The sequence below is a fragment of the Balaenoptera musculus genome, chromosome 7 (assembly GCF_009873245.2).
Source record: "Balaenoptera musculus isolate JJ_BM4_2016_0621 chromosome 7, mBalMus1.pri.v3, whole genome shotgun sequence".
NCBI classification, from domain to species: Eukaryota; Metazoa; Chordata; class Mammalia; order Artiodactyla; family Balaenopteridae; genus Balaenoptera; species Balaenoptera musculus.
In genome coordinates this window covers 109,078,431-109,099,794 of record NC_045791.1, presented here as the reverse complement: position 1 = coordinate 109,099,794, position 21,364 = coordinate 109,078,431, and the positions used below count along the sequence as shown (strand labels likewise).

The 21,364-nt window shown below is 43.2% G+C and overlaps 1 protein-coding gene across 1 annotated transcript in view; it reads left to right on the top strand.

Moving 5' to 3' along the window:
* Positions 1-21,364, top strand: part of IQCA1 (IQ motif containing with AAA domain 1) — a 172,123-nt gene that overhangs the window by 109,313 nt on the left and 41,446 nt on the right. The window contains exons 12-14 of the mRNA XM_036858051.1: positions 7,686-7,753; positions 11,517-11,599; positions 19,038-19,145. Of these exons, the coding sequence (XP_036713946.1) occupies positions 7,686-7,753; positions 11,517-11,599; positions 19,038-19,145 (259 nt within the window). The remainder of the gene's footprint in view (positions 1-7,685; positions 7,754-11,516; positions 11,600-19,037; positions 19,146-21,364) is intronic.

The window sequence follows — 21,364 nt, the reverse complement described above, 5'->3', positions numbered from 1 at the left end:
AAAACTGTAGAAACAGAACAGATTAGAGGTTTCTAGTAAAGCTGGATTGGTTTTGGGAGGGAAGCGAGGGTTACTCTGAAAGAGCAACTGGAAGGACCCTTGGGGTGCTTGAAACATCCTGGATCTCAGCTGTATCAGTATCAAGTCAAGATCATGGTTGTGACCTTGTGAGAAAGTTCTGCCAGATGTTACCCTTAGGAGAAACCTGCTAAAGGTTACATCTCTCCATAGCAATTCTTACAGCTGCATGTGAATCCACCATTATCTCAAAATAAGAACTTTAAATTTTAAAGTACTGAAAAACATGAAGTATAGCTACGTGCAGACGCATATGTGAATCTTGGAATTGTAATACTGATTGGAGGAAGCCAGACCTAAAAGAGTTTATGGGGTGCGGAGTCAAGATGGCAGACTAGGAGGACACAGAATTCACATCTCCTCACAACTAGGGCACCTACCAGGCACTGGTGGTGGACCACGGACACCTGAGGGGACGGGAGGAATCCCCAGCGACCGGGTGGGACGTGGGTGGGGGGGGGGAGTGAAGGTAGAGGAGAAGTGGAGGCGGGATGGGACTGGCGTCCCTGAGGGACGGCTGGGGGAGGGGAAGGGATCCCACGCCCGAAGGGGGATATTGGGGGACCATTGGGAGGACATAGGATCAAAAGGGAGCATGGCCAGGTTTCCCATGCCCACTTGGGACTCCGGGGGCCTGCTGAGATCCTGGGCCTGATCCTCTGCCCACCGAGGCCCCCTCCAGCTGTGTGGGTCCTGAGGGAGTTGGAGGGAGGGAAGGGGGAGCAAAAGTAAAGGCCGGACCTCCAGGACCCCTGAGGGGTGGCTGGGGGAGGGGAGGAGTTCCTACACCCAGCGGGACCCACCCACGGTTAGGGGTCCAGCAGCGATGGAGGAGACCCTGGGGGAGACAGTCAGGGAGGGGCATGAAGGAACGGAAGGGAACGGAGCCAGTGCTTTCCCTGTCCACTCAGGTAGCAGGGAGCCTGTTGGGCTCCTGGGCCTAATCCTCTGCCCTCAGAGCCTCCCTCCTGCCACACAGAGCCCAAGCCCCACCCCTACACCCCCACCCAGGGCCCCACCTCTACACTCGGAGACCCCCTCTGAGAACCCCCCCAACACGCTGGGCCTAAACCCTATCCACACACCCTCACTCAGGGCCCTACCTCCAAACTCTGGAACTCCACATTCCAGAGACCCTCCTTCTGATGTGCTGCTTCTCCCCTTCTGCACAGGTCCTAAGCAGAGGCCCTGCCCCATGCTTGAACATCACCCCCCACCTGCCTAGGCCCTGCCCCACCCAAAACCCCACCCCTGCCTAAGTTCCATCCCCCACCTAAACTCCACCCCCATAGCCAAGGCTTTTGGTTTTTTCCTCTTTTCGATTGGAGTTCTGTTTAACCTTGTTGATTCATTGTTGTTGATTCTTTTATATTTTTATTTTTCCTAATAAATCTTTTACTTTTCTAATTTTATTTCATTCTTTATACTTTGTTATTGTTCTCTCCTTTTGGCTTGTTTCCCACCCAAACTTTCTTTTTTTTTCTTTTTTCTGTTGTGGTTTTATTTTAGCTGTTACAGTGTTTCAACTGTAGTTTTATTTTTCCTAATATATTTTTTATCTTTCTAATTTCATTTTGTTTTTTATTCTTTGATATTGTACTGCTCCTTTTTTTCTTTTCTCTCTTCCTTTCTTTTTTTTTTTTTTTTAACCACACCACAAAGCTTGTGGGCTCAAGGTTGGGCTCAAGCTCCTGTGATGGGAGCTCCAAGTCCAAATCGCTGGACTAACAGAGAACTTCAGACCCCAGGGAATATCACTCAGAGTGAGGCCTCCCAGAGGTCCTCATCTCAGCACCAAGACCCAGCTCTATCCAACTGCCTGCAAACTCCAGTGATGGACGTCTCATGCCAAACAACCAGTAACACAGGAATACAGCACCACCCATCAAAAAAAAAATGAACCAACAAAAAAATATGTTACAGACGAAGGAGCAAGGTAAAAGCCTACAAGACGAAATAAATGAAGACAAAATAGGCAAGCTGCCTGAAAAAGAATTCAGAGTAATGATAGTAAAGATCCAAAATGTCAGAAACAGAATTGAGAAAATACAAGAAACATGCAACAAGGATCTAGAAGAACTAAAGAGAAAACAAAGAGTGATGAACAACACAATTACTGAAATTAAAAATATTCTAGAAGGAATCAATAAAGAATAACTGAGGAAGAAGACAGATAAGTGAGCTGGAAGATACAATGGTGGAAATAACTGCCAGGGTGCAGAATAAAGAAAAAAGAATGAAAAGAATTGAGGACAATCCCGGAGACCTCTGGGACAACATTAAATGCACCAACATTCGGATTATAGGGGTCCCAGAAGAAGAAGAGAGAAAAAAAAGGGTCTGAGAAAATATTTGAAGAGACTGTAGTCGAAAACTTCCCTAACATGGAAAAGGAAATAGTCAATCAAGTCCAGGAAGCACAGAGAGTACCATACCGGATAAACCCAAAGAGAAACATGCCAAGACACATATTAATCAAACTATCAAAATTAAATATAAAGAAAAAATATTAAAAGGGCAAGGGAAAAGCAACAAATATATATAAGGGAATCCTCATAAGGTTAACAGCTGATCTTTCAGCAGAACTCTGCAAGCCAGAGGAGGGAGTGGCAGGACATATTTAAAGTGATGAAAGGGAAAAACCTACAATCAAGATTACTCTACCCAGCAAGGATCTCATTCAGATTTGATGGAGAAATTAAAACCTTTACAGACAAGCAAAAGTTAAGAGAATTCAGCACCACCAAACCAGCTTTACAACAAATGCTAAAGGAATTTCTCTAGGTAGCAAACACAAGAGAAGGAAAAGGCCTACAATAACAAACCCAAAACAATTAAGAAAATGGTAATAGGAACATACATATTGATAATTACCTTAAATGTAAATGGATTAAAAGCTCCAACCAAAATACATAGACTGGCTGAATGGATACAAAAACAAGACCCGTACATATGCTGTCTACAAGAGACCCACTTCAGACCTAGGAACACATACAGACTGAAAGTGAGGGGATGGAAAAAGATACTCCATGCAAATGGAAATCAAAAGAAAGCTGGAGTAACAATTCTCATATCAGACAAAAATGACTTTAAAAAAAAGACTATTACAAGAGACAAAGAAGGACACTACATGATGATCAAGGGATCAATCCAAGAAGAAGATATAACAATTGTAAGTATTTATGCATCCAACATAGGAGCACCTCAATACATAAGGCAAATGCTAACAGCCATAAAAGGGGAAATCGACAATAACACAATAAGAGTAGGGGACTTTAACACCCCACTTTCACGAATGGACAGATCACCAAAAATGAAAATAAATAAGGAAACACAAGCTTTAAATGACACATTAAACAAGAAGGACTTAATTGATATTTATAGGACACTCCATCCAAAAACAACAGAATACACTTTCTTCTCAGGTGCTCACAGAACATTCTCCAGGACAGACCATAGCTTGGGTCACAAATCAAGCCTTGGTAAATTTAAGAAAATTGAAAGCATATCAAGTATCTTTTCTGATCACAACGCTATGAGACTAGATACTAAGTACAGGAAAAAAACTATAAAAAATACAAACACAGGGAGGCTAAACAATACACTACTAAATAACCAAGAGATCACTGAAGAAATCAAAGAAGGAACAAAAAATACCTAGAAACAAATGACAATGAAAACACGACGACCCAAAACCTATGGGATGCAGCAAAAGCATTTCTAAGAGGGAAGTTTATAGCAATACAATCCTACCTCAAGAAACAAGAAACATCTCAAATAAACAACCTAAGCTTACACCTAAAGCAATTAGAGAAAGAAGAACTAAAAAACAACCCAAGGGGCTTCCCTGGTGGCACAGTGGTTGAGAATCTGCCTGCCAATGCAGGAGACACGGGTTCGGGCCCTGGTCTGGGAAGATCCCACATGCCGCGGAGCAACTAAGCCCGTGAGCCACAACTACTGAGCCAGCGCGTCTGGAGCTTGTGCTCCGCAACAAGAGGCCGCAACAGTGAGAGGCCCGCGCACCGCAATGAAGAGTGGCCCCTGCTCACCGCAACTAGAGAAAGCCCTCACACAGAAATGAAGACCCAACACAGCCAAAAATAAATAAATAAGTAAATAAATATAAATTTTTTTAAAAACCCAAGTTAGCAGAAGGAAGAAATCATAAAGATCAGATCAGAAATAAATGAAAAAGAAATGAAGGAATAGTAGCAAAGATCAATAAACTAAAAGCTGGTTCTTTGAGAAGATAAACAAAATTGACAAACCATTAGCCAGAATCATCAAGGAAAAAAGGGAGAAGACGCAAATCAATAGAATTAGAAATGAAAAAGGAGAAGTAACAACTGACACTTCAGAGATACAAAGGATCATGAGAGATTATTACAAGCAACTATATGCCAATAAATGGACAACGTGGAAGAAGAAATGGACAAATTCTTAGAAAAACACAACTTCCGAGACTGAACCAGGAAGAAATAGAAAATATAAACAGACGAATCACAAGCACTGAAATTGAAACTGTGATTAAAAGTCTTCCAACAAACAAAAGTCCAGGACCAGATGGATTCATAGGCAAATTCTACCCAACATTTAGAGAAGACTAACACCTATCCTTCTTAAACTCTTCAAAATATAGCAGAGGGAGGAACACTCCCAAACTCATTCTATGAGGCCACCGTTACCCTGATATCAAAACCAGACAAAGATGTCACAAAGAAAGAAAACTACAGGTCAATATCTCTGATGCAAAAACATAGATGAAAAATCCTCAACAAAATACTAGCAAACAGAATCAACAGCACATAAAAGGATCATACACCATGATCCAGTGGGGTTTATCCCAGAAATGCAAGGATTTTTCAATATATTCAAGTCAATCAATGTGATACACCATATTAACAAATTGAAGGAGAAAAACCATATGATCATCTCAATAGATGCACAAAAAGCTTTGACAAAATTCAAAACCCTTTATGATAAAACTCTCCAGAAAGTAGGCATAGAGGGACCCTACCTCAACATAATAAAGTCCATATATGACAAACCCACAGCCAACATCATTCTCAATGGTGTGAAAAACTGAGACCATTTCCTCTAAGATCAAGAACAAGACACAGTTGCCCACTCTCACCACTGTTACTCAAAATAGTTTGGAAGTCCTAGCCATGGCAATCAGAGAAGAAAAGAATAAAAGGAATCCAAATTGGAAAAGAAGAAATAAAACTGTCACTGTTTGGCAGATGACATGATACTATACATAGAGAATTCTAAGATGCTACCAGAAAACTACTAGACCTAATCAATGAATTTGGTAGAGTAGCAGGATACAAAATTAATGCACAGAATCCTCTTGCATTCCTATACACTAATGATGAAAAATCTGAAAGAGAAATTAAGGAAACACTTCATTACCATTTGCAACAAAAGAATAAAATACCTAGGAATAAACCTACCTAAGGAGACAAAAGACCTGTATGCAGAAAACTATAAGACACTGATGAAACAAATTGAAGTTGATACAAACAGTTGGAGAGATGTACGATATTCTTGGATTGGAAGAATCAACATTGTGAAAATGACTATACTACCCAAAGGAATCTACAGAATCAATGCAATCCCTATCAAAATACCAATGGCATTTTTCCATTGGTATGAACCAAAAATTTCACAATTTGTGTAGAGACATTTCTCCAAAGAAGATATACAGACTGCCAACAAACACGTGAAAGGATGCTCAACATCACTAATCATTAGAGAAATGAAAATCAAAAGTACAATGAGGTATCACCTCACACCGGTCAGAATGGCCATCATCAAAAATTCTACAAACAATAAATGCTGGAGAGGGTGTGGAGGAAAGGGAACCCTCTTGCACTGTTGGTGGGAATGTAAATTGATGCAGCCACTATGGAGAACAGTATGGAGGTTCCTTAAAAAACTAAAAATAGAACTACCATATGACCCAGCAATCCCACTACTGGGCATACACCCTGAGAAAACCGTAATTCAAAAGGAGTCATGTGCCACAATGTTCATTGAAGCTCTGTTTACAATAGCCAGGATATGGAAGCAACCTAAGTGTCCATCGACAGATGAATGGATAAAGAAGATGTGGCACATATTTACAATGGAATATTACTCAGCCATAAAAAGAAATTAAATTGAGTAATTTGTAGTGAGGTGGATGGACCTAGAGTCTGTCATAGAGAGTGAAGTAAGTCAGAAAAACAAATACTGTATGCTAACACATATATATGGAATCTAAAAAAAAAAAAATGGTTCTGATGAACCTAGAGGCAGGACAGGAATAAAGACATAGACGTAGAGAATGGACTTGAGGACACAGGGAGCGAGAAGGGTAAGCTGGGATGAAGTGAGAGAGTAGCATTGACATATGTACACTACCAAATGTGTAATAGATAGCTAGTGGGAATCAGCTGCATAGCACAGGGAGATCAGCTCTGTGCTTTGCAACCACCTAGAGGGGTGGGATAAGGAGGGTGGGAGGGAGATGCAAGAAGGAGAGGATATAGGGGTATACATATGCATATAGCTGATTCACTTTGTTATACAGCAGAAACTAACACAACACTGTAAAGCAATTATACTGCAATAAAGATGTTAAATTTTTTTTAAAAAGAGTTTATGTTGTAAGATTCCATGTTCAAGAACAGGCGATGCGAATCCCCAGAGAAGTCAGAGTGGTGGTTACCTACAGACCGGAAAGCAGTGTGAGAGAGAATTCAGGAATGGTGAAAATATGTTCTGTATTTTCAACTGGGTGGTAGTTATATGGTTATATGTAAAAATTAAATGTAAAATGTTAATCAACCTGCTGTGCATATACTTTATGTACATTATGCTGCAATAAAAACAATAAATGAAAGCATGAATGAAATGAATGAATGAATGGGGAAAAGGACATGCAAGAGTGAAAGATGATGGAGCATTAAGAAAGAACCTGGAGAGAGTCCTTTGTGATGGGGAGCAAGAGTCACGTGAGGAGGCCTGAGATAGAAGATGAGACAACAAAGGAAGAAAGGGGCCAGGCTGCGGAATTTTAACTTTATCCTGTGGGCAATGGGGAGGTACTGCTGGATATTTTAGACAGAATAGTGCAGCGATCAGCACTGCTTTAACGGACCACATTGTGAGCACTGCCCTCCAGCCGGCACAAGGATCTGAGTGCAAAGCCCTTTGGGAACCAAAGTTGGATGGTTGCCTCACTCTTTGGGCTCCAGGTTTGGGACCTGATGCTAACAGAGGGGTGATCAGATACCAAAGAAAAGCACAGCTTGATTGCCTGTGCACTCGGCACTCTCATTCTTTGTAGTAAGCGTCCCAGGGCCCAGAAGAAGAACCAGAATGCTCGGGGCCTGCTGGGACAGTCCATGCAGGTTTCAGGGTGGCCACCTCAATGCCAGTCCCTATGTTCGTGAAGTAAGTGTTGCAGCTCCGTGTACCACGATTGACTTCCCACCTCCCATTCCCCTACGCCACCAACCAAAATCAGCTTCCTTAGCTAATTTCTGGAGCTCATTTTTCTTGTTTGCACAAAGCTTGTTTTTACTAAATGGTTTTTTTTTTCCATTTTCTTCCAGAAGAATAAAAAGGAGAAAGGCAAAAAATGGAAAGTGGGGAAGAAGGATAAAGACCCAACGGCTGACAGGTGAGGGGTGCACACTGGGGTGGGGGGCACCCCAGAAAAGAGCATAGGACGTGGCCTGAGTCCTTGGCCTGGTCTGGGAAAGGCAACCCCCCCACTGCTCTGCGCACCACACCCCTTCATCCTGGAAGAGTATGGTGGGGGAAAGCACAGAGACCTCTCTGCAGTCCTGCATGCAGGCCAGCGTCCTCGACTGGGGAGACGCAGTGGAGAGGGGGGCGCCTGGAAGGCAGACTCAGGCCCCATCGCTTCTAAGGCCGTGTGACTTTTTTTAAGTTTTAAAATTCGTGGGGTTCTCAAGAAATTTTTTTGAGAAATAGCATCGTGCTACAGCTTTTGAGGGAACGCGGAGGCTTGCAGTCCTTAAGGGCAGAGACAGTTCAGATTACATGTGCGCCCCTGGGCCCGGCCCGCTGAGGCCCTTCCTAAATGCTCCTTGAAGGAAAGGATGAGGATTTGTCTCATTGTAAAAGGATACTTCCATTTCCTTGAGCGTCATCGGCTGAACTTTGATATTAACGAATAATTATAAATGCTCATTTTTAAGCTGAAATGGGCTTCAGTGCTTTACTATTGGAAATAAATAGGGCCTAGGTTTTCAAACATTTTCAAGGAATTTAATTAAAATCCCTAGGAAGTGAATGTCAGAAATCTTTTTTTTTTTTTAAGATTTATTGATTGATTGATTGATTGATTGCTATGTTGGGTCTTCGTTTCTGTGCGAGGGCTTTCTCTAGTTGCGGCAAGCGGGGGCCGCTCTTCATCGCGGTGCGCGGGCCTCTCACTATCGCAGCCTCTCTTGTTGCGGAGCACAGGCTCCAGACGCGCAGGCTCAGTAGTTGTGGCTCACGGGCCTAGTTGCTCCGCGGCATGTGGGATCTTCCCAGACCAGGGTTCGAACCCATGTCCTCTGCATTAGCAGGCAGATTCTCAACCACTGCACCACCAGGGAAGCCCTCAGAAATCATTTTGAACGTATACCTTTTTTCCTATGGGTTTGTTAATGGGTAACAGGTGTTGCTCCCTGTTTGGGGTGTTCCCTTGTTCCCCTTTGGGTGCGCTGATACAGTCCCAAACTCTGCTTGAAAGAAGACCCACGAGAGAGGAAGCCAGCTTGGAACCATCCACAGGAGAAGTAGGGACCAGAGCACCCCAGAGCTGGTGCACACGCCCAGGGCCCTGGCAGGCAGCCTCTGGAGAGATACCCAGCCTTGGTGTGGGCTTTGGCTCTGGGGAGAAAAGGCTCCCACAGGATATCGCTAGAGGGAGGAGCTGCAGGCTTCCTCTCATGACATTCCATTGTTTAGGGAAAAGTTCAAGGTCAAGAGCTTTGGCTGACCGCTACCTGGTCAGCATTCTGAGACTCAGGCACCCAGTTCCTGGGGAGGAACCCATCTACCGACGCACCAACACTGACGCCTCCTCAGGGGCATGTTGTAGTCCCTTCCCTGGAGGAAGGTCCAGCCACTGCCTACCCGCAGGGCCACTGCTGTCTTTCAGTGACTTTCACATGCCACTTTTCTCCTTTGTCCTTACCTCAGTCTTTCAGGAGAAGAAGATTCTGCTAAGTGTCTTATTGAGTGACCACCCAGAGCTAAACTCAAATCTGCCCAGATGAGCTGACCACTAAGTTACAATTATCTATTCACATTCTCTGCATTTAAATAGTCGCTTAACTGAATACAATTCTGCTTTAACAACACAGAGCACACACGTGTGGCTCATGGACCGTGTCTGTTAGTCAATGAATGTGTTCTTTGCATATGTTTCTTTACAGTTGAACTATTATAAATGAGCTGCAGCAATTCTCTAGTGAAATGAAGAAAGACCAGTAGTATTTTATTCACTTTTATACCCAGAAGTGCAAAAATACCTGATCATCTTATTCCTGGAAGACTTTTCATTTTACTTTTAAAAGACTCTATGTTATTCATTAAGTGGGATTCAGTAAATGGGCTAGTTCTCTGCCAAGACACTGTAAGACAACTTATGTTTCTCTCATCCAGTTAGTATAAACCTTAAATCAGTATTTTTATCATAGTTTATAAGGTGGTTTTATTTTATTTATTTACTTTTTTTTTTTTTTCCCCATCACAAAACTACTCAACAGTGTGCTGACAGTCAAGGTATTCAAGGGACATTTCATGCTCCCTGCCATTCACAGGGATTGTTATTGTTGAGTATTGTAATGGCCTCCTGAAAAATCAATTTAAATAGATTTATCACTCTTAGCTCCCTCATCTATCTCTTCCTGGTCACTGTATGTGGCCGTGCTCAGAAAGGGACCATCTCTTCTCAGCCACTTCCTGGTTAATGATTAGAATGATCTATTATTAGTTTACAATTTGGGATTCCTCCCTGACCATTCCTGGGCATGATGCTTTTCTGTTCACTCAAGGCAGCCCCAGGCTGGTAGGTTGGCTGTCCAGAAAAAAGGGGGCCTAGGGCTTTCAAACTGGCTCAGCCATATAAGGTAGCCATATAAGGTAGTTTTAGAGTTGAAATGTTTTATTCCGTAGCAAGAGTTTATTTCACTGTAAAGATCCAAATATAGATTTGTGTTCCCAGAGTCTTAAGATACTTGGTTTGGATTATTTTAGAGAATCTTATTCAATTTTATGTTAATATTTTATGCATATATTTATGTTAAACGAATATTCAAGTCAAAACACTACAGTTGATACTGCCTTGGTATAGGTCAGATACTGTCATCCCAAATTCCATTACAATTAAAACTTTCTTAATTCTCAACTGAGGGCACACTATTTTAAATATATTTGATAGAATAAAATTTCAGTCAACCAAAGACTGGAGTCATTGAATTAACATCTATCCCGATGGTATTTGGCTTGAATCTCACTGATGTTCTTGAGTCTCTTTTAATCACACTAACTTGGATCATTGAACAATCAAAGAACAGTTTAAAAATAGTTATATTTACAATTCTTCAGTCTAAAGAAAGACTGGGGTTGAACCAAAGCATCAGGCCCCTAAAAATGAAAAGGGAAAAGACAAAACATCTCGAAGGACTCTGTTGAACCGTATTTGAGCATGATCTATCTGAATTCCAGCAAGCCAAGCCCCAGTTAATTTCATTGGGAGTTTCATTCATTAAGTGGGAAACTATCTCCATTTTTTTCCTCAAGTAGTATAAATTACCACTCTGCTGGCTACGTGCCCAAGGCCCCCTTAGAGAAGAGGTTTTGTCATCTGTAAACACTATGGAAGAGTATAACATCCTCCTAAAAAATTATAATATTTTGTCTTTCATATTAAAATGATTTCCATTATAAGCCTTTGTTTTTTATAGATATTTCTTTTAAACTATTATGCTATGGAGTTAAAAGGAAACGTCAATTTCGCGAAGGATTGATGATTTATTACAGCTTGCAGATGCTAACTGAATATATAATTATGGCCCCGTTATGTTACTATTATTGGGTAATTTCTAATTCATATTTGTGCCATCATGAAGGCTGATGAAAGGGCAGACTGCAGGAGTTATAGCTGGTCTCAGATGCCCAAAGATATAATTCTTATTAATGGGAAACATCAGGTATACCCATGGACGAGTGCAAGTATTGTTTTTAAAAAGCCTAATTTATCCCCAAATTGTAGTAACGCTTCAAAAATCCATTTATTTGCATACATTCAAATGTACTTTGAATGAGATCTGGTTAAAGTTCTCTGAGTATGTGATGATTAACATCAGTACTGCTGATTTGATGTGTTTGCTCACAGAATAGATGGTCTGCTTTATCCCCAGGACCATCGAATCTCTGTATAAGGAACTAGTGGAAGAAGGCTTACTGATCCAGGCTCTGAAAGTCAACCTCTCTGATTACATTGGTAAAGTACACAAAGAATAATGCATGTATGTGTCACATACGTATGTCACCCCTTGGGTTTTGAGGACCCAACAGCCGGAAGTATGTTTCGTCTGTGCTTTTGTCCAACCTAAAATCTGGCCCTTAGTGGCTTGCAGTAAATGTTTGTTGGATTGAATTGATTTGAGTTCATTCTTTGCTGTGATCTAATGGGTCCAGCTCTCTCCCCTAATGTGGTAGAAGCAGGTTTCCAAACCTACTAGCAGGGTTCCTGGTGGCATTCTTTGTGGCTTAAACTGAATTGAGGAAATGAGGAATTGTTCATGTGCTCTGGTTATCAAAATGCCCTAGGGGGCAGCCCCTGGTACTTCCAACACAGAGTCCTCACAGGAGAAATTCCTTCCAGAATTCCATCTGGGGCCACCACAGGAGTAGTTGGGAGGAAAAAGAGGGCACATTTGCTATCCCATCTTCAGCTAATGTTTTTCTCTTAATTTTAAAAATACCATGAGGATCTGAAAACATATTTAAAGCCTTAAAATTCTTGATACTCCTACCACCCCTAATGCAGATATCATTTTCAACTTTCATACAGCTACAGTCAACTGAGGACATTCACCTACGTAACCACGAAAAGATAATCACACTCAGAAAATTTAACATTAATGTCATACTGTTTCCACTAGGTAATATCTAGTTAATAATTTTCCCGATAGTCCTAATAAATAACGTCCTTTGTAACTGTTTGTCTTTCTCAATCCCAAATGCAGTCAGGGATCACGGATGTGATGGTCATATCTTCTTCGTCCCCTTTCATTCCTTTAATCAGCACCAATTTACAGGCTTTTCCAGTCCTTCACAACATTGACATTTTTAAAGAGTCTGAGCTGTTTTACAGACTCTCCTTCAACTGAATTGGTTTGATGGTTTGATGGTTTCCTCCTGACTTGATTCATGTTAAACATTTTTGACAGGAAAACTACAGGTAATATCGTGTCCTTCTCAGTCTTTCACATTGAGGGCACAAAAATGACGCTTTGTCCCATCACTAGTGATGTTAAGTTTAATCACTGGCGAAGGTGCTGTTCCATCCACAGATTCTCCATTGTAAAGCTCCATTTTCCCCTTTGTAATCAATGAATAATCTGTGGGGGATAGTTTGAGGCTCTGGAGATTCTGTTCCCAACCATCTTAAAGGTTTAGGCACCTGCCGATGACTTCTGCCTGCATCAATTTTTGCTATGGTGGTTGTAAAGTGGGAATATTCTATTTCTGTCTCCTCTTCTAGCAGGTACCATCGTTCTGGAGAGATTTCCCTCCCACCCTCCTTTTAAAATTGTTTTGGTATTAAAGTAGACACATGGATTCTCTCTTTTTAAAATTGTATTATAACCCATTTCCGAGTTATTCATTCCAGTGTTTACACTGACCCAGTTTTGGCCTGCAGGAGCAAAAAGGCTGACATTTTCCTTGGATCAAAAAATGATCACTTTAATCCCTTTGAAATAAAGCCACATTTCCTTCTCAGGGGCTTGGAGGAGCATATTTCCTAATGGTGTAAGATTTTACCAGAAAATGTACTGGAATATCTGTTGGGTTTCTATTTATTTTATGTGTTTCTTATTCAAGTACTGCAGGGTTTTCTCCTGGATTGCCTTGATTATGTTCTGTTAATTCTGTTCATATGAAAAAATAACACTTTTAGCAGAACCCTACCTCTTTACTTACGATTGGGATCTCTGAGTGCTGTCTCTCTCCTTGTCTGGTTTCTTCCTTCATATCATGACTTTTTTGCTTATCACTGAATTCCTAGTTTTTAGTACAGTGCCTAGCACATGGTAGAGTCTCAGAGAATTAGTGGACATATTTCTCATCTTCTTACTAATTTCTTATCCATCTTGGACTTCCTCACTGATCTCTTTGTCAGTTTCCAGGCAGCATCTTGAAGATGCTTAAGGTCAAAGCAAATGAATCAACCTCTTAAGAGTGACCTCAAATGTAAATGACCCAGTCTAGCAAAATCAGTCAAATCGCCACAAGGATTGGCTCCCTTTGGTCTTTTCCACGTTTGTCTTCTTTTTCCCGGTTAAGATCCTTAGCTTGAAAAGATGGCAGTGGATCTTCCCAGATTCCCACATAAAAATAGACAAAGCAACTAGATGGCGAAAGCAAACACCGGTGGACAACATTAACACAAAAACGAAATAACCAAGTTTCCCCTCAAAGCCCAAAGTGCAAGCCATTGGGGACAAAAAACAAAAGAACCCCAAAATAGCCAGCAAGCGCTCACTGGAAAGCACAGCAGACCAGGGTAGTAACTGCAGCTGGAATTGAGAGGGGTTTGCTCACTTCAACAGCAGGTGCGTGAAAATGGATAGAATCAGAAAGTATGAACGGGCGAGAACAGTCCAACCTCTGGACGCTCTTGAAATTGACCCTTCCAAGACACGGCCTTATACTGAGAAGAAACTCTTGGGAGTAGAACCACAATTGAATAGGAACAACAGAGATGAGGGAGAGAAAAGGTCCAGAATAAATTGGGGGAGGGGAACAGGACAAGGACATCTCAAAAAGCAAGCCACCATACTAATAACATATATGAAAACAACAGAAGAGGGGACTCTATGAAATTTAAAAAGCTACCCTGACCCAAGCTATCTTCTAAACATACAGGAATATTAACTCATATAAATTTAAGCAATGGAAAATGTCAAGGTCAAAGCCCATGCCAGATGTCTATTAAAAAAGAAAGAATAAGGAGCAAAGTATCATCACAAAAAGACATGCCCACAAAGCAGACATAACTGGAACCTACTCTTTCAAACCAAGCTAATATACATTAAGAAAATTATAGAAGATATGTAAGAACACATAAAATGGAGTTAGAAAAGTGCAGAAATGAGTTACACAAAATTCCAGGAATATTTTAAATAAAGGAGAAAAATCGTTTTAGGACAAAACTAAATTACAGTGAATACAAGAATGAATAAAGTCCACAAACCATGCTTTAAGAGAAATGAAATGTGAAAGACAGAAATTTTTTTAAAATAAAACTAGAAATGAAGAACAAGATTAAAAGGTTTCAAAAGAAAGTAACAAGTACTAAAGGTAGGCAAAGAAAATTCACATAGGCAGGCAAAGATAATACACATCCCTGAAGAAGAAAACCAAAGCCAAGGAACAGAACAAATACTAAGAATTTTTATTCATGAAAAATTTCCTAAAACAGAAATGCAAACCACATAATGAATGATCACACTTTGTATGTGAGAATATCAACTCCAATTGACCAACACCAAGATGTATTCTAATAAAAGTACCAGACTTTAAAGTAAAGGGGAAAAAGAAACCTTGGGGCATTACCCTTCCTCCTTTTCCAGCTGGCCCAAAGCTGGACAAGCAGGGCAGGGTGGGTGTTGGCTGTGCCTCAGCAACTCCCCCTGCAGGCGGGGACAGAGCACAAACCCTCAGACTCAGAACGTGGTTGCATGGTTTGGACATTCTCCACAGCCCAGGAACCCTGTATTCACAGCCAGCCCGGCTCAGCAGTGCCGGGACATGAGTTGTTTGGGCGGCTTCCACTCTTTTCTAAACACCACTCAAATCCAAATACGCACTAGGATCACAGTAGTTAGGGCTGAAAGAGACTTGGAAGGCAGGAAACTCAAGTTCATAATGTCTGGTTCCCCCAAGGCCCAGCCCCCAACTCCCCCCACCCCCAGTTCCTTGCTCTGTCCCTGCGCACCTGCCCAGCTCAGAGCATTGACCCTGTGCCCAGCAACCAGCTCCCGCCACCAGCTTGGGTATGCAAGAAATAGCACATTTCCTTATTCTTTAAATCACCACAACTTAGCATCACGAGGGCTAAACTGCCAAGGTTATTCAAATTCAATCCTTCTTACAAGCCTCCACCCCTGCCCCCAGGTACCATCAAGGTCCCCGATTCCCAAATGGTGCCTGGAGGCTGGGGAGAGATTCTGGGCACTGGCGCCCTCCAGGACCCCTTGGTGCCTGCAGGGGCCACTCATGCCTGCCTGGGGCCCTCTCTCAGCGAGGGGCTCTCTCCCCTGCTCCCTTGTCCTCCGTGCCACCAGGACACAGGGCTGATGCCCACTGACCAGAGACCCACTGACCAGCTGTCCCGCCCAGGCTGGGAATGTCTCCTCCCTCCTGCCTCTGAAGCTCCCACCCTCTGGGTCGCTGGTCCTTTCTGTAATCTTTCTGTGCCTCAGTTTCCACAATTACGAGGCTAATAACAGCAACGGCCTCACTAAATTGCTGTGACAATTTAATGAGTGAGGAAGTGGAGCCCTCGAGGGCGTGCTGGCACAGAGCTAGCTAGCTGTGTCCCTGTGTTGCTGCGGTGGTGATCTCACCTATCCTTCCGCGGGCTCAGGGTTTGCCAGCCAGAGGGCTTGTGACTTCCTGGTGCCTCCGTGCCCCTCCCACCCTGTGCACATCGCAGAAGCACGAGGCACCTAGGTCGGCCACTGCTCCAGGGGAAAATACAGAGGGAACAAACACAGCCAATACTCCCCTAAATTACCTGGCCCTGCCTATGGTTCTGGAGCTGCTGCGTTCGGTGGGAACATTGACACCCAGGCCAGGGCTGGTGCTTCTCACTTTCTCCTTGGCATCCAGGGCCTGTCCTAAGAACAAGAAGATTCAACGGGTTCCCCAAAATCCCACCTTAGAAGACTTGACTTAGATATTACATGTGAAAAACATCTGAAGCTTCGGAATACCTGGGCCCCAGGGTGCATAATCTTGGCAGAGCTGTTGCAACAGAGAGTTAACCTGAGAAGTTTCTCTGTCGACCACATTCTGGAAGCTGGTAGCCTGCATCCAACATAAATTTTTATTGTATAAACAATTCAGGAACCTGGATTGTAACCACGTAGCATGCGTCACCGTGCTCTTCATCAGAAGATGTTCTGTGCAGCCCTGGCAGTGCCCGGGGCAGAGCTGGCATGTCCTGGTGCAGGTGGGAGGGCCCAAGTCCTACGAGCATCGTCTGCTGACTTGAGGCCTCCTGTGTTCTCTCACTCCTTTTCTTTGAGTAACTTTTTTAAGAGGCTGTTATTTTTTATCAATTGTTCTGTTCTTTATTCTCTTTTCAATGCTATGTGGGGTAGAATGGAAATGTTAGAAGCTGATTTCACCTTGATTTCTCAAATATTTTTTATTTCTCCTTATTTTTTAAGTGTGCGCGTATGTTCCTTTTCTCTACAATTAGTTCCTCCTTCTGTGTTCCTTTGCTAGGGCTGCTGTAACAAGTACCACAGTAGGGCAGCTTAAACAGCAGAAAATTACTCTCTCCCAGTTCTGGAGGCCAGAAGTCCAACGCCACGGTGTCAGCAGTGTTGGTTCCTTCTGGAGGCTCTGAGAAGGAATCTTTTGGCTGTAGCCTCAGAGCCCCTTCAAGCCCCCACCTCTGTCCTGCTCCCTGGACCTGTCAGTCCTCCCCTGCCAGGATGCTGAGCTGCCCTGGGGCTCACGTGGCCTAAACTGACCTCTTCCTCTCACCCCTCGTCTCGTCCATCTCTCGGTGGTTTGCTGGCAGTCGTTGGCGATCCTTGGCTTCTGCTGTATCGCCCCATCTCTGCCTTCATCCTCACGTGACCTCCTCCCTGTGTGTGTGTCTGTGTCCAAACTCCCCCTTTTTATAAAGGACACCAGTCATATTGGATTAGGACCCACCCTAATAACCTCAGTTTAATTAATTACGTCTGCAATGATCCTATTTCCAAATAAGGTCACATTCTGAGATACTGGAGGTTAGGCTTTGACATACGGATTTTTAAGGGGACACAATCCTACCCATAACACAGTCCTGTTTCTTTTCCCGCTGTTGTCCTAGGTTTCCTTGCCCTTTTTCATGCTTTCTATCTCCAACACCTCTTCATCTGCTGCTTCCTTCTTCCCTCGCTCGTGGAAGACCTGGTGTCTGTGCAGGGAATCCTGAAGTCTCTAAATTCTGAATGAGTCCATGGGAAGGGCTTATGGCTTCCATGCTGGGCAATAGCAAAACATAGTAACACACTTTCAGAATGAGTCTCCTCACTTGGCAAAGGGTCGTTCCTTCTATTAGAACCAACACCCACCAGTTCAACTTCCTTTGTCTAAGTAGGGACTAGAAAATATGGCGCATTTGGGTATTAACTTGGATTTACTTAAGCAGGAAAATGGGGTCACTTTTATGCCCCCCCTAATGTCATGTTTACAGCAATAAGTGCTGGATTTAACGGTGGCTGCAGGATCCCTTCCTGCTCTAGTGAAGGCGAAATGAACCGCTCTTCTATTTATTACCTGCTCATTAAAAAGCGTGCAGATCGGAAGCCATAATAGACGCTTTCATTATCACTCATTTCCCTCACCAAGACCATTGCCCTTGCCAAGGACTTTTTTTCATTCGGAGGCTTTGAAAGGCTGTGGCCCACAACAAAACAGCAATCATTATCTGGATTTTAACTCTCATTTCCTTAGCATTTGAAAATGCTTTAAAGCCCTTGATATTTTCAGGATTTCATAGACACCTACATGTATTTCTTCAGTGTTTTCATACACACACAAAGGCATTTGTTGTACATATATAACATCGAAAGCTCTGCAAGAGCCGTACTTGCTATGAAAAGAAAAAGTCAGGAAAAAAAACATCAAGAGATTGTGATTCGTTTTTCGAATATTTTTCCTTCAGATTCAGGTACAGATCAAGAGAGAATCACATGAGCATGTAAAAGTCCATCCTCATGACAAATGAAGGCAGCAAAACTAATTTTCGTGGTGACCTTATCTAAATTAGTTAGAAAATAACACTTCAGATTTATGACTAGTTACAATTAAGCTCTTTGATGCCTTCTAATTAAACCTATAAAGATTTATTTCGATATTATTCCTTTGGTAATCCTTTAAAAATGATAAAAATGTTAATGAATATCACCCTCAAAAGGAGGTATTTCTATTTATCCTAAATTAGACTTAGATCCTACCTTTCAAATGATTGCATTTCAGGTTCAGATTTACACGGCTTCAATACAAATTTCACATCCATCTTAAGTAAGTTATTTTTAAAGTTTGTGCAAATGTTAGACATAATCTCTTGGAACAGAAATTAAACCAAACCTGCTGTATTTTAGTTTACTTTGTATGTTCTTCATCTTAGAACTTTGCTCTTCACATATTCAACATCCGAAGGTTATTCTTTAAAATACTGGGAGGTTAGTATCATACTCAACATAATTCCCAGTTATTGTAGTGAGTATAGAAATGTTTTTGTGGCTGGACAGTTTTTCTTCAAGCCTTTATCTGAGAAGTTCTTTATAATGACTCTCCATAATATGAGTGTATTTGCTCAGAAATGTTCAATTTGTATCCTATGTTAGTTTTGCAAGTGTCCAAATTATGCAACTCAGAGTAGCGTAGTTTCCCATTCATTTGTCCTCTATTTTTTTTCTCCCCAGGTGAGTACAGCTACTTGGGGACTACTCTTCGCCAGATGTCCACAGAACCCATGCCTTCCCTCCTGGATGTCCGACAGCTAATCACCCTGTACGGCATCCTGCCACTAGGTAAGGACTCCACTTGCCCTGTTGTGCCTTTGCTAGAAGCAGGCGTGTGTGCTCGTGTCTTCCTGGTCGTCATCAGTGTGCATTGCGGCTTACCTCTTCTACTGAGAATTGTGAGTGAGGGTCGTTCTGCTGGGCTAGAGCATCCTGGAGCACAGAAAAGTACCACCCGGGAAGCACATCTGTAGCACCTTTGAATGTCTGGTTAGCATTTTGAAGGTCCTGGAAGCTGTCATCTGGAGAAATGATAACCAAGGCAAGCACCTGCGATTCAAAGTGACCAAATTAGGGCTTCCCCGGTGGCGCAGTGGTTGAGAATCTGCCTGCCAATGCAGGGGACACAGGTTCGAGCCCTGGTCTGGGAAGATCCCACATGCCGCGGAGCAACTGGGCCCGTGAGCCACAACTACTGAGCCTGCGCGTCTGGAGCCTGTGCTCCGCAACGAGAGAGGCCGCAATAGTGAGAGGCCCGCGCACCGCGATGAAGAGTGGCCCCCGCTTGCCGCAACTAGAGAAAGCCCTCGCACAGAAACGAAGACCCAACACAGCCAAAAATAAATAATAAATAAATAATAAATAAATTTTTTTTAAAAAACAAAAAAACAAAGTGACCAAATTAGACAAAGGCTGAGGTTAGGCTTACCTGTTACACACAGGCTCTGTCACTGGGTCCTTAACAGAGCCGGCCCTTCGGGAGTCAGTGAAAGTGTATTTCTTGGATCTAAAGAATCAAGGCTCTGCCAATTTCCACGGAGATTCAATCACGGTTGTTCAGACAGACGGACCAGAGTCTGCAGGAAAGTCGGGGCTCTCGGTAACAGATACCTGCCCCTCTCGTTCACTTTTATTTATGTTTTCATGACTGCGTCACCTGGGGCAGGGGCAGGAACTCCAGCCAGCCGTGCTCTGATGACCATTCTGAACTAGAAATCGCATTCTGTTTTGTTTAATTTGCTTTAAAGTGAGATGGGAATCGTTTGGACAACTTCTCATCTTATTCCACGTTGACTTAAATAAGAACTTAAACCTATTGGCAAGGAACAGTTCATTCTTCTTTCAACTTCATGTCAGAAGCAGTCCAAAGAATAGGGGTCAACATAAATGAAATACATATATAACACAAATATATAATACTTGGGGATCAACATAATTTGGGGTCAACAAAATCAATATGCAATATTTAACAGGGTCCGTGTAAATAAACAGATTAGCCCTCAAAGTTCATCACAGAGTGATGGAAGGCAGTAGAGCCGAGAACATCAAGAGGTGTCAAGATTGTAAGGGAACTCCTCACAAGTGAGCGTGTGGTGCGTCTGCATCCTCCGCTGGCAGATACAAGGTGATGGGTGTCGTCTCCAAGCTGACGTGAGGGTTCTGGAAGAAGCGTGCCCGGGAGGCATCCCACCCGGACCCTCCTTTTGTCAATAAGAAACCCGAAGTCTCCCTGGTGGCTGACGTCCCCAGGCCCCGGAGGCAGCGGGGCGTTTGTTCTCATGACCTGTTCACGAGTTTGCACTGTACAAACAAGTCAGACAGAGAAGTTCGCTCACACGGCAGCCTGCCAGGGCTTCGTCTGAATTTCATACGTCTAAACTGGTATCCGGTCACAAAAGGGAATGCGTTTGTTGGTCTGATTATCCAGGTCGCCACTGCCAGGACTAGCCAAGGCGGCCACTTGGAAGAGGGCACTGAGGACACACGGCAAGGCCACTTCCCACCCTGCCCGGCAGCAAAGCTCCCACCGGCCTCCAGGGTTCCAGGAGCCTCGGCCAGGGCTCCCAGGACGAGGTGTGAACTTTCAAAGCAGCAAGGGCAGTAAGGGCATGCCCAGGAAGCATCTGGTCAGCATTCACCCGCTCACTGCCCCCCGCCCCGGAAATATCACTGGCCCCGCAGCGTGGAGGGAGAGAGGGAGGCGAGGGGGGAGGGCGCTCACGCAGCAGAAGCTGCGTTTTATGTGCGGCTTCATCGCCCAGCAGAGGTGGCCGTTGAGCAGCTCTCACGGATGAGTAAGCCTTTCCACGATGCTGAGGAACTTTCTCCAAGTCCGGGGTCAGAAGGGGCAGAGCTGGGCTTAGGACACGGAACACTGGCTTCCTTGTGACTCTGTAATCCTCCGAAAGTTGAAAAGGGTGAACGCACAAAAGCCTGGAAATTTCCTCTGTCTCTTAGCAATTCTAGGCAATTTTTAAAACTGCCCTTGAAAGGCGCGATGAGCAGCT